A 14,441-nucleotide genomic window follows, 5' to 3' on the forward strand; every position below is an offset into this window, starting at 1 on the left:
TCAGGATGCGCATGCGGTCCATGCAACACACACAGTCATGCAACCCTAAACCAATCAGGTCTCCAGACTGCGACCAAATGGTTGCATTTTGCAACTAAGGCTACGTTCATACTAAAGGTCTTAATGCACGAATCCGATTTTTTCGTGTTTTTCCGACTCGAGTGAGGCATTAACTTGACGGTCTGAACGTGACAAGTCGCATTGAACGGGACCATTTCAAATCCGATCTGGGTCACTTTCGTATGTGGTCTAAATCCGATCTGGGCAACATTTTTCCAGACTGTCGCGGCGGTCTGTACTGTCCAGTCCCGCAAATCAGATTTCATGCAGCAATTACGTCATCAAATAGCGAGAGAGTCGTTACCGTAGCGATGCACCTGTGCGTTATTAGCGCCTAGCTTGGAGTGAACACGGCTTTCGGGGAAGGGCTGAGCTTCACAACAGTCATAAAAAATAAAAATGGGTTGAGGATAAGCCTGAGAACGCTTAGTTTTCTCTGTTACAAGTGAGCAATAATTCAACATTGCTTACACGGCCGAGAGAGAGTCGGGGCAAACTGCCCATATGTGTGTGACGTGCACGGACAGTGCGTGCATGCTATCGATCCATATAAACTTTGAATATAAGCCTAAACGGGGATTATTTATGTCTGTTATTTGTGTCCTCCTTTTGAAAAGCAAAACATGATATCCCTGGAATGATGGATGACGTGTGTCATTTGTTTTGATGCTTGTGCGCATGCGGGTCTTCTTGCTTAGCGCGTGTCGGACTGCGAATTAGTGCGCATGCGTAATACTTGAACGGTCTCAATGGATAAAAGCAGTCTGAACGGGCACGCCAAAAAAACGGATATGACAAAAAATCGGATTCGTGCATTAGGACCTGTAGTATGAACGTAGCCTAAAAGTAGTCAGTACGAGTTTTTTTTTTTTTTTTTTACCTACTCGCACATGCGCGAGCGGTAACATTGCGTTTGTTGTTGTTGCTGACACCTCTTCACGGTTAAATCCAATTTTAGGCAGTAATGTAACAAGTTTGTGGTGCAGCGTTGTTTTAGGACCCGTCATCACGGGAGTCCAGTATTGTTTTCGGCCTTGACCGTATACTTGTTCCAGATTGTCTGAATCGCTGGATGCTGTTATGCACTGTAGATCATGATAACATCAAAATCTTAATAGTTTTTCACTGGGAAACACCTATCAGATATTGCTTCACTAGCTTCAACATTAGGGAAATGGCAATCCTCTTACTAGTAGTGGGACAATAAGTTTAACTCACGACACTTGCCATTCTGAAGCTAATGCTAATGCGAATGTTAGGCTAACACGAGGAGTTACATTAAGTGGCTGACGATCACTCAGCACAGACCTTTAAAGGCTGAAGAAGCAACACTTGTGTTTCCAAACAAGCAAGATGGAGCGCGGCCTAGCTCTAGACCAGGGGTGTCCAAACTTTTTGCAAAGGGGGCCAGATTTGGTGTGGTAAATATGTGGGGGCCAACCTTGGCCGACGTCCTTTACGTAGAACAATATATTTAAGCAAATTTTAGCAAGCCATTCCGTCTGTCACATTTGCTTTATTATGTTTTTTAATAATTTCAACAATCTTGCAACTAACATTTGTGGCGTTCTCTTTCGACTCTCGGGTTCTTGTGAAATACTGCAGCTGTAAAATTATACTAGCTTCAAGTTGCTTGAATTTCTTGCTACGTATCTTCTCTGTAATCTTGTCGTACATGTCAGCGTGTCTTGTTTGGTAATATCGCCTCACATTGAGCTCTTTAAAAACAGCGACCGTCTCTTTGCAAATGAGGCAGACACAGTTGTTGCGTATTTTAGTGAAGAAATATTTCAATTTCCAGCTATCCTTGAAGCGTCGGCCGTCTCAGTCAACTTTCTTTTTTTTTTCGTTGATTGTCGCCATTTTAGAAAATTGGGAGTAAAGGGTCACACGTGGTAATGTTGCTTAGAGTGCTGCTGCCTTTTAGTGGGTAAATGAGGAGCAGCATTTAGTGTGTAAGCTACTTCATATGCTGGTAGCAGTACTGCTGACCAATTTATTAAGTCTGCATGCGGGCCAGACGTTATGGATTTTATGACAGACTGGGGGCCGGATGAAATTTGACCAAGGGCCGCATTTGGCCCCCGGGCCGGACATGTCTGCTCTAGACTCATCCTAAACTCCGGTGAGGAGCGGAAGGGAGAGGTGTAGCACATCTCACATGAGTGACACGACCCAAACACGGATAAGATGCAACCTGACATACTCCACGTACAGTATAAAAAATGTCACGCATTGTAAACATGACGATGTCGCATTTTTGTCTCATTGTTGTCTCATCAGACGAAAACTGGCATACGTCTCATTATGTTCTAGTCACCCAAGCCACGTTTTTAGCTCATCATCGTGATGTCATCGGAATGAAAAAAAATGTTCGTTGACGAGACGAAATATTTTCGTTATCGTCATTGGTGACGAAAACGACACTGGAATGTACGTGCTGACAAAAACATGATGGATGAAATAAACGTTGGAATATACTAATACCCAAGATTCCATGACAAATAGAACAAATGTACAAAACTAGCAAATTTAAATGTTTTTCAGTAAAGAATGAAGAAATCTGTATGGAAATATGTACATTTTTTCGGTTTCTCTGTTAGTCTCTTTTGTAACATAGATATTGTTAATAGCAGAAAACCAATGGTCAATTTCTGTTTATGATGCACTATTTTGGGCCTTTGACATCAAAACCCAGAGCCTTCTTATTCATTTGTTTTGTTATGTTTGTTGGGTATCAAATCAGATCTAATTCCTTTATATGGGTTTAAAGAAAATTTCCTCCGTAACTAAATGCTGTAATTAACAATCACACATGCAGTTTATTCAACTACTTATGTGTTCTAGGTGTTGCAGTTTATACGGGGATGGAGTCAAAAATGGCACTCAACTATAAATGCAAGTCCCAGAAACGATCTGCAGTTGAGAAGTGGGCATTTTCATTCTTAAGCTACCGTGATTTAGTCAGAAATAGATGTGTTGTTTTAAATACATCTTCTCATCAGATCTATGAATACCTTCTTAATCATCTACCTTGGGATCCTGCTCTCCGAGGCAGTCCTCAGTACCATTCTGAAGTATGCCTGGCAAGCTGAAGAGAAATGGGACGAGCCTTTCTACAACCAAAAGACTGATCAAGAGAAAAACAGCAGCCCGGTATGTTACCTAGATCTTCATCATACAGGAGTGAATAAGATGTTAAAGTTACTATTATCAGTTAAATATGCAACTGTTTTGTATTGCTTTCCTCTTGGCAACCATCGACTGCAATTGAAAATATTCGCAGGTTAGATAAAAGAAAAGCGAATAGTCAAAAAAAGAATAATTAAACAACAAAAAAAGTTAAATTTTTTTGATTAATGCATAGTTTTTTAAATTTTACAGCAAAAGCAAAAATGTTAAAAACCCAGAATACTGTATCACTTTGAATTTCGGCCCATACGAGCTGATTGGTGTATAATTTTAAATGAAACGGCAAAGGTGAAAGGTAGAGGATATAATTAACTTTCGATTTGTGATGTGTTGTTTGTGTCCGTAAAACATTGTGCTGAGGTTTAAGTGGGCATTCCAACTGTACTTTGTATTATGAAAAGCATAGACTTCATAATATATTGACAGGACACAGAGCCGATTCATAGGGGGCCTATCTCCGTCAAACCTGACCAAGTGGAAACACGGACAAAGAGCTTTTTACGTTGAAAATTCTTGTAAATAAATGCTTAAATCCCTAAATTCTTTATAGATATGGACATAAAACTGTCTTGATTCTTGGTTAAAAGCAAAAAACCTGGCAGTTAGCATTTATTTTACGTAAATACATTGGGGCAAATAAGTATTTAGTCAACCACCAATTGTGCAAGTTCTCCTACTTGAAAAGATTAGAGAGGCCTGCAATTGTCAACATGGGTAAACCTCAACCATGAGAGAAAATGTGAAAAAAAAACATACAATCACATTGTTTGATTTAGAGTGGAAAATAAGTATTTGGTCACCTACAAACAAGCAAGATTTCTGGCTGTCAAAGAGGTCTAACTTCTTCTAACGAGGTCTAACGAGGCTTCACTCGTTACCTTTATTAATGGCACCTGTTTTAACTCATTATCGGTATAAATGACACCTGTCCACAAGCAGTCACACTCCAAACTCCACTATGGCCAAGACCAAAGAGTTGTCGAAGGACACCAGAGACAAAATTGTAGACCTGCACCAGGCTGAGAAGACTGAATCTGCAATAGGTAAAACACTTGGTGTAAAGAAATCCACTGTGGGAGCAATTATTAGATAATGGAAGACATACAAGACCACTGATAATACCTGATGATACCCTCGATCTGGGGCTACATGCAAGATCTCACCCCGTGGCGTCAAAATGATAACAAGAACAGTGAGCAAAAATCCCAGGACCACACAGGGGGACCTAGTGAATGACCTACAGAGAGCTGGGACCACAGTCACAAAGGCTACTATCAGTAACACAATGCGCCGCCAGGGACTCAAATCTTGCACTCCCAGACGTGTCCCCCTGCTGAAGAAAGTACACGTCCAGGCCTGTCTGCGGTTCGCTAGAGAGCATTTGTATGATCCAGAAGAGGACTGGGAGAATGTGTTATGGTCAGATAAAGCCAAAATAGAACTTTTTGGTAGAAACACAGGTTCTCGTGTTTGGAGGAGAAAGAATACTTAATTGTATCCGAAGAACACCATACCCACTGTGAAGCATGGGGGTGGAAACATCATGCTTTGGGGCTGTTTTTCTGCAAAGGGACCAGGACGACTGATCTGTGTAAAGGAAAGAATGATTGGGGCCATGTATCAAGGGATTTTGAGTGAAAATCTCCTTCCATCAGCAAGGGCACTGAAGATGAGACGTGGCTGCGTCTTTCAGAATGACAATGATCCCAAACACACAGACAGGGCAACAAAGGAGTGGCTTCGTAAGAAGCATTTCAAGGTCCTGGAGTGGCCTAGCCAGTCTCCAGATCTCAACCCCATAGAAAATCTGTGGAGGGACGAGGGAGTTGAAAGTCTGTGTTGCCCAACGACAGCCCCAAAACATCACTGCTCTAGAGGAGATCTGCATGGAGGAATGGGCCAAAATACCAGCAACAGTGTGTGAAAAGCTTGTGAAGAGTTAGAGAAAACGTTTGGCCTCCATTATTGCCAACAAAGGGTACATAACAAAGTATTGAAATGAACTTTTGGTATTGACCAAATACTTATTTTCCACCATGATTTGCAAATAAATTCTTTAAAAATCAAACAATGAGATTTTCTGTTTTTTTTCCACACTCTGTCTCTCATGGTTGAGGTTTACCCATGTTGACAATTACAGGCCTCTCTAATATTTTCAAGTGGGAGAACTTGCACTTGAAAATATTAGAGAGGCCTGTAATTGTCAACATGGGTAAATATTGCGAAGTAGGACGCCAATGCTGTAGCGGCTAATTTCTCCCAATGATTTTTTTCACAACGTTTCAAAATGCATGCATGGTACAAAAATATAATAATTACCTTAAATCCTCGAACAAATCACTCCTGAGACAATCCTCCCTGTTTTCATGCGGTACAGCTTTTGTACTTTTTCAACCTAAATCCAGCGTTAGATCCCTGTGTGTGTGTGTTTGAGAATAACTCATCTTGATGCTAGGTGTGGGCACCCGAAGGCGTGGCACAGTGTCAGCGCCCCGTGTCCCGTCAATATATTTTGAAGTCTGTGATGAAAAGTAAAAAAAAAATTAAATCTATTCTCATTTTGTAATCTAAATCAGACTTATACTAAAGTTCCAATGTTAATTACTGAATGCCATATTAACCTCAATGAAACACATTGTCCTAATTTACATTCTACAGATCTTGAAATTCATCTCGGACTTCCTGGCATTCCTGGTTCTCTACAATTTCATCATTCCCATCTCACTTTATGTTACTGTGGAAATGCAGAAGTTCCTTGGCTCCTTTTTCATAGGATGGGATTTAGACCTTTACCATGTGGAGAGTGACCAGAAAGCTCAGGTCAACACCTCAGACCTTAACGAAGAACTTGGACAGGTATGTAATAGAAGTGCTCAAGATTGAGTTAAATGAAATGAAAATTGAATCAAATGTGAACTTAATCACTAAAGTAGGCTAAATACAGTGGTACCTCTACTTATTAAATTAATTGGTTCTGGAAGTAGTCTCGTAACCTGAAAATTCCATAAGTGGAGACGCGTTTTCCTTGTAAATGCCCTAGTCTGTTCTATGCCCCCCCAAATTTAGACTTAAATCTTTTATTAAACATTAAAATGTATCAAAACGTGTCACAAATGCATGTTGCAATTAGATTTTTGCACAATTAACATAAAATGAGAGTTGTGCATATTGTAAAAAAACTAAGAATAAAAGTTAGTAGACAAGTTTCCTGAGCGAAACATGGCTGGCGCAGTCTTGGAAAATTTCTGCTCCAAACATCCGGTCTAGAAAGAACAACATGATTTGCGGTTGAAGTAAGCAGTGTGTTGACGAAGTTAAAACTGCAAAATCAAATCAGAGGAACCCAAGGAATCTCCAAAAATGGATTCAGCACAATGTAGATGAGACTCCGAGACTTTCTGTGCTGTGCCTGAACTCCTGGAAGTGCCTATATATATATATATATATATATATATATATATATATATATATATATATATATATATATATATATATATATATATATATATATATATATTAGGGCTGTCAAACGATTAAAAATTTTAATCGAGTTAATTACAGCTTAAAAATTAATTAATCGTAATTAATCGCAATTCAAACCATCTATAAAATACGGCATATTTTTCTGTAAATTATATATATATTCTGTAAAATAAATTGTTGGAATTGAAAGATAAGACACAAGATGGATATATACAGTGGGGAGAACATGTATTTGATACACTGCCAATGGGAAAACCCATTGGCAGTGTATCAAATACTTGTTCTCCCCACTGTACATTCAACATACGGTACATAAGGACTGTAGTGGGCATTTCACTCTGTCATTTAAATCTGTCTATGCTGTCCTCACTCCGAAGCGTCTACTTTTTCCAAAGCTAGACAATTAGTGAATGACGCCTTAATAATCAGACTTCTCCCTTTTTCATCTGATTTATTAATAAAATAGCCTCAAACCATTGTCCTCTTTAGACCGTCGTAAAACTACAACAAAAAAAGTACACAAGCATTGCATTAGCAACAACGTTAGCTTAGCACGCTATACAGGTTCACTAAACATAAACAAAAAGCGTCTCATACAAAAAATAGAACATTTCGCTTACTAACATAATATGTACATTCTTTACAACAACCATACTTACGGACAAATCTTGTCCAAGGATCACATAAGCACAACATTACAACGTAGGCGTCAGCCCGAGACGTCGTTGAACTGGCAAGAAAAAAAATAAACCATGTCGCAAAGCGACCACAAGAGTTCGCTGTTAGACAGCACAAAAAGCCTGCTGTAAAACTTACCAAAAGGCAGAATACTGTCTGAGCGGGACATGTGCATTAATTGCATTAAATATTTTAACGTGATTAATTAAAAAAAATAATTACCGCGCGTTAACGCGATAATTTTGACAGCCCTAATATATAATATAATATATAGGTACACCTGTCCTTAACACTTAATTTCTAATCAGCCAATCACATGGCAGCAACTCAGTGCATTTAGGCATGTAGACATGGTTTAAGACAATCTCCTGCAGTTCAAACCGAGCATCAGTATGGGGAAGAAAGGTGATTTGAGTGACTTTGAACGTGGCATGGTTGTTGGTGCCAGAAGGGCTGGTCTGAATATGTCAGAAACTGCTGATCTACTGGGATTTTCACACACAATCAACTCTAGGGTTTACAGAGAATGGTCCGAAAAAGAAAAAATATCCAGTGAGCGGCAGTTCTGTTCGGAAATGCCTTGTTGATGCCAGAGGTCAGAGGAGAATGGCCAGACTGGTTTGAGCTGATAGAAAGGCAACAGTGACTCAAATAACCACCCGTTACAACCAAGGTAGGCAGAAGAGCATCTCTGAACGCACAGTACGTCGAACTTTGAGGCAGATGGGCTACAGCAGCAGAAGACCACGCCGGGTGCCACTCCTTTCAGCTAAGAACAGGAAACTTAAGCTACAATTTGCACAAGCTCATCGAAATTGGACAATAGTAGATTGGAAAAACGTTGTCTGGTCTGATTTCTGCTCGACATTCTGATGGTAGGGTCAGAATTTGGCGTCAACAACATGAAAGCATGGATCCATCCTGCCTTGTATCAGCGGTTCAGGCTGGTGGTGTAATGGTGTGGGGAATATTTTCTTGGCACTCTTTGGGCCCCTTGGTACCAATTGAGCATCGTTGGCACGCCACAGCCTACCTGAGTATTGTTGCTGACCATGTCCATCCCTTTATGACCACAATGTACCCAACTTCTGATGGCTACTTTCAGCAGGATAATGCGCCATGTCATCAAGCTGGAATCATCTCAGACTGGTTTCTTGAACATGACAATGAGTTCACTGTACTCAAATGGCATCCACAGTCACCGGATCTCAATCCAATAGAGCATCTTTGGGATGTGGTGGAACAGGAGATTCGCATCATGGCTGTGCAGCCGACAAATCTGCACCAGCTGTGTGATGCCATCATGTCAATATGGACCAAACTCTCTGAGGAATGCTTCCAGCACCTTGTTGAATCTATGCCACAAAGAATTGAGGCAGTTCTGAAGGCAAAAGGGGTCCAACCCGTTTTGAAAGGTGGAAAAGCGCTGTATAACACCATTTACTAGCATGGTGTACCTAATAAAGTGAGTGTATATCGCAATAAAACATTTGGACAACATGACTCCATTTCTTGTTTTATTTAAAACGATTGGGGCATTTGTAAAACAGGTCAATGAATCACATTTTTTAGAATTATTAGAAAAATAGCATACGAGAATGTGATATCAGACAGCAGAGCTCTGGAGCAGCTTAAGAGAGGCTCGCCAAACTTTCCCCCGACACTACGGAGACCCTCGGCAGCCTCCAGACGGGCTTTCTCACGCTGTCCTCAGTAATTCCAACTCCAATCGTGTATCTTAAAGTTGCTGCAGTTAAAAAGCTCGTAGTTGGGTCACGGGATCCAGCTGACGGTCCGCCGCGAGGCTAACCACCGTCTCCCAGCCCCAGCCTCTCGGCCGCCCCCAGGTAGAACGCACATAGTCTCGATATATGTCCATCAACGTACAGTAAGTGTTGTTGTGAGGCACATCAACTTGTCTTCCCTTACCTAACAGCGTTTTCCACCTGCAAACAAACAAACAAAAAACTTGTGCCATCTACACGTACTGATTTGCAACAGGCGAGAAGCCAAAGCAGTACAGTAGTTGTCGTAAATAATATTAAAGATCATCATAATTACAATGATTATCGTAATAACAAAATCAAAGGCAACAAGTCGTCTCATATGCAAGATTTTAGCTTCTGAATTTATTGAGCACCAGACACATGAAGATGCACGGATAGGAAGAACATACCTTCCATAACATAGCGGCAACATGGCTACAAAAACAGCCAGTCTTTGTTGTGGCACGAGCTTGGTTCCACATCTACCTTCATGAACATGTTGTCCTCCGTCGTGATGACGGCAGATGGTTGCGGTATTTCCAAATTGTCAATTTTAAGGGATTTTGATGAGTCATGGTACTCCAGCTTGACTGTTGTTTTGGATGGAGAAATTGTAAAACGGAGGTTGTGAGTAGAAATGCGGAAGTAAAACGGAAGCACCTTGGAAACTTGTCTATACACTCACGTAAAGCTGTCGGAACACCTATGGCATCTCAGGCGGGTGAAGAGGACACTGGGATATACACATACAATAGCAGTAGGTAGCAGGCAGCAGTAGGATTAGCCACAGCAACCCATACTGTATTTTTGTCTCTCGTAACCTGAAATTCTATCATAACAAGGGGCAATATTTTCCCATTGAGGTGTGCCGCAACCTGAAAATTCTCTCTATAGAGAAGTTTGTAAGTAGCTGTACCACTGTATGAATAATATGAACATATTTTGGAAACTAAACTGTAAAGCACTGAACATCACTGATTTCATCTGAGATATGTGGCTTGGAAAATGAATGAATTAATAAATGAATGTAAATGTAGTTAATGCGTTTTTGCGAACAAGCTACAGTGTTTTTAATTTGACTTTGTTGTTGACTTATCAATTTACTTGGAAGAATCATAATCCTACTTTTGCGCAAGGGTGTAGTATACTAAAATTAGTCCTGTATACAGCAACGCTGAATGCATGAAAACCTGCAATTTTCTGCTTGACAGGTGGAATATGTGTTTACTGATAAGACTGGCACATTAACAGAAAATGAAATGCAATTCCGGGAGTGTTCGATCAGCGGAATCAAATATCAAGAAGTTAATGGCAAACTAGTGCCAGAGGGTCGAACTGATGATTCACCAGATGACTCTGCACCTACTTTGGTAATCTCCACTCTTTCAGAAAAATATTTCCATTGAATTTCAAATCTAAAAATCCACATTGTCTTTTTGGCAATTTAGGTTGGAGATGAATTGTTATTTCTCAAAGCAGTGTCACTGTGTCATACAGTCCAGATCAGCTATGACCAACCAGACTGCCTCTCTGGGGCTGCAGACCCATTTTCGCATGTTAATGGATTTTCATCTAATGAAATGGAATATTATGCTTCTTCACCAGATGAGAAAGCTTTAGTAGAAGCAGCAAAAAGGTAAAGTTTAAATTTTCATGTTTATTAAAAACTAAAAACCAGCAACTTGTCCAACAGCAAAACTATTTTTATATTGAACTCCGGTTTAATCTTGATCCAGAAATTAAACATAAAATCTTTTGGATTTTAAAATAGTTTATCCAACTAAATAGAAATACATCGGTGGGAAATGCATTGACACCTCTAGCCAGTGTTGTTTTCTTCAACGATGACGATAACGTAAATTTTTCGGTAACGAACACTACAATAGATGATAACGAGCTAAAAACATGTTTTGGGAGACTAAAACATAACGAGCCTAATGCCAGTTATCGTCTGACGAGGTGAGAATGAGATGAAAATGGGCAATAGTTTTTGTCACATGTTCACAATATGTGACATTTTTTTCGTCAAAACTTTTCTTTTATCCCAGGCAATAGTAGGTGGTTTATTTACCTGACATGTTTCGGCGAACACTTCCGCCTTCGTCAGAGGGTTGTGACATTTTATGTTTATGCATCGTAGCAGTGTCTGGTTGTGTCACTCGTGACGTGCTGCAACTCCCCTCCCACTCACCAATTCAGTGTCCTATCCACTCTCAAGCCTTGCACACAAGAGTTAATATAATTCAAAAAATAATCGAGAAGTTAATATAAACTGTGCATTTTTTTTTTACCCTGCTTATTAAAAGAATCTGAATGGAGAATCATTGGAACCGTAATTGAAATGTAGAATCAGAACAGTTCAGATTCAAACGTTGCCCAATCCTACTTGTAGCGTTAGGCCAATTGCAGTCAACTCCAAATTGTAGCAGTCACTGTTGTTTTTTATCCTTAGACTTGGTGTGACGTTCACTGGTATCAGAGGTGATACAATGGAAATAAAAACATTCGGCAAACCAGAAAAGTAAGTTGATTGCAACCTTGCATCCCTTAAGTTTTCACAAAATGATTTATAAAGACTCGTTTTAGTTGTTGTCTTCTCATTTGGATATCGTTTCTTAATGTGCTGTATTCAATCATTTTTAGTTATTTTGATAGTTAATATTATAGTCAACAGTTTACAATCATTTTGCATTGTGTTAATTTATATACACTTGTGTTAAATGATTATTCAAACTAACCCGTTTAATAAATTGAATATACAGCTGCTTCCAAAAGTATTCCTGCCTCTTGGAATTTTCCACATTTTGTCTCAAACACAGAAAGTCAAATGTCTTTTATTGGCATTTATTTGAAAGACCAACAGACAATAGCATAAAATTGTACATGCTTTTCACATTTTAAGGTGTTTAGGGATTAAATTAGTGCACACTTTTTTCTTTTTTTTTTTTTTAGCTTTACTGTATCTTTCTAGTGTGAGAAAATTACAATTACTTTTTTTCTTACATTCCAGATATAAATTGCTCCATGTGTTAGAGTTTGATGCAAATCGCAGAAGAATGAGCGTCATACTAGAGACTCCGTCAGGTATCATTTTTTGTGCTGGTGAAATCATGGACATTCTGGAAAAAAATTGTCTTTTTTATTTTAAGAAGTAAATAAAGTGATCCCTCGCTTTATCACATTTCAAACTTTGCACCCTCAGTCCATCGTGGACTTTTTTTCAATTAAAAATAAATCAATACAGTACTTCATTTAAAAATGAAGATATATTCATGTATACTTGTACAAATCATTTTCTTTTATATATCTCATAATTATTACATTTCCAGTGCTTAAAAACAATTTATTAAAATCAAATATCAAATAATATATAAAATCAGTTTTGTTTTTTTTGAATTATACTTGGAGGCAAAAAGGAAAATACCTATCTTATATGGATCTCTTTCTAATGCTGTTAAATCTGAATCAATACATTGAACACACCCAAAAAACAGGAAAAAAAAGCTCGGCCTCCACTTGGCGGATTTTCTAAGAACATTTATGTACACTTTATTGATATCTAAGTATGTATGTACACTTACACACATGTATACACACATATCATGAGAGTGTGAGAATGAACGTAAAGTTCGTATTTATATTCATATATTATTTTATGTATGTCATTTACTTTATTAATATTCTATTTACAAGTTTCAAACTATTCTTTAATGTCTGAATGACAACATTTGCATTTATAGGGTTTTATATACACTTAATTGATATTATACATACCATATTCTCCGCACTTAGGCCCACCAGTCTATAAGGCGCTCGTTGAAGGAACGACCTATTTTAGAATGTTTTTCATATATCGGGCACACCGCATTATAAGGCGCAGTAGTAGTAGTAGTAGTAGTAGCAGTAGTAGTAGTAGGGGTTGGTGTTGCGTTATGTATCCACTAGATGGAGCTGCGCTAAAAGGAATGTCATGCCATAATTAACCAATATTGACCTACAGTATATATAAGGCACATTAGATTATAAGGTGCATTGTTGGTTTTTGAGACAATTGAAGGCTTTTAGGTGCACCTTATAGAGCAGAAAATACGGTACACAAGAAATGTATGTTAAAAAATGGGGGGGGGGGGGGGGGGGGTTGACAGTACGGTTTTTCCACTTACTTCCACGTTCCCACTACGCGGTCGGTTCTGGTCTCTATTAACAGTGATAATTGAGAGATCACCCGATATTTATTTCATGAAGGAAATGTTTATTTGTGTACCTATCTTTTCTTTGACTCTTGAGGTGGCAAAGTGCTGTTTACCAAGGGAGCAGAGTCATCCGTTCTTCCTTTCGCATCTAGTGGTGAGATAGAAAAGACGAGAGTCCATGTAGACGAGTTTGCCTTGGTGAGTAATACAGGCTAATTATTTATCTACTGATTTTTACATCCATATGTACCATTTCATTTTTATATTCGCGCTCAGTAGGTACTTAGAATGTGACTCCACACCAAAGAAAAAAATATTGTACGTAACATATTTATATTACCTTGCTCAAAATAATTGTAAGCGGGTGGCATCTCAGCAGGGGAGCAGTGAAATTGGTCTCAGTCATTGATAACCTGCTCTTCTGTTGGTCTTTGATTCCTTGCACTGTTTCTGTTGCTCCTGCAGGGCTGTACAGTGCAAGCGTTTTCCTCGCATTTGTGCTTAAAAATAATTTGTTGCGAGTATAGAAAAAAGAATGGAAGCATGAGCGCGAGCACAGATTTTACCCCTTCTAATTCGCATTTTGCTTCTGTAAAATATAAGTGCTTTGAGAGGAAATTGGCGAGAGAAATGTGACATTCCTGATCTGACATTATTGATTCCAAAGATATGCCGACAGCCAGTGTTAGCAGCGACACTGCTAGCAAGATTTACAAAAATTCCAATCAGATTGGCTTAAACTATCCCTTGGCTAACGCAAGAAGACAATCATATGTTCTATGAACATTGCAAATAGCAGAAGAAAACTGCGGTCATGCCAGCATACATTTGTGTTCCCGTGTTCAAATGAGCGGACCTTAAAATTAGCGCACCCTCCTAATACAGGCATTACGCTTAATGAATTCTGACCGAGCGGTGTGCTCGCGTTGTTCCCAACTCTTAAAAAAAAAAAAAAACTCTCAACACGCTAAAATATATTATGCCACCAATGTCAGCATTTAAAAATGAAAGTCGCTTGATTTAAAAAAAAAAAAAAAAAGGGGGGGGGGGTTGCATCTACATGTGCATT

At 39.0% G+C, this 14,441-nt stretch overlaps 1 protein-coding gene across 1 annotated transcript in view; it reads left to right on the forward strand.

Annotated features, from left to right (window-relative positions):
• Positions 1-14,441, forward strand: part of atp11b (ATPase phospholipid transporting 11B) — a 107,838-nt gene that overhangs the window by 30,336 nt on the left and 63,061 nt on the right. Inside the window, exons 9-16 of the mRNA XM_057842338.1 lie at positions 2,908-2,989; positions 3,066-3,216; positions 5,911-6,108; positions 10,391-10,549; positions 10,628-10,815; positions 11,632-11,700; positions 12,190-12,263; positions 13,467-13,570. Coding sequence (XP_057698321.1) covers positions 2,908-2,989; positions 3,066-3,216; positions 5,911-6,108; positions 10,391-10,549; positions 10,628-10,815; positions 11,632-11,700; positions 12,190-12,263; positions 13,467-13,570 — 1,025 coding nt within the window. The remainder of the gene's footprint in view (positions 1-2,907; positions 2,990-3,065; positions 3,217-5,910; positions 6,109-10,390; positions 10,550-10,627; positions 10,816-11,631; positions 11,701-12,189; positions 12,264-13,466; positions 13,571-14,441) is intronic.

Source organism: Corythoichthys intestinalis, chromosome 7 (assembly GCF_030265065.1).
Source record: "Corythoichthys intestinalis isolate RoL2023-P3 chromosome 7, ASM3026506v1, whole genome shotgun sequence".
Taxonomy (NCBI): domain Eukaryota; kingdom Metazoa; phylum Chordata; class Actinopteri; order Syngnathiformes; family Syngnathidae; genus Corythoichthys; species Corythoichthys intestinalis.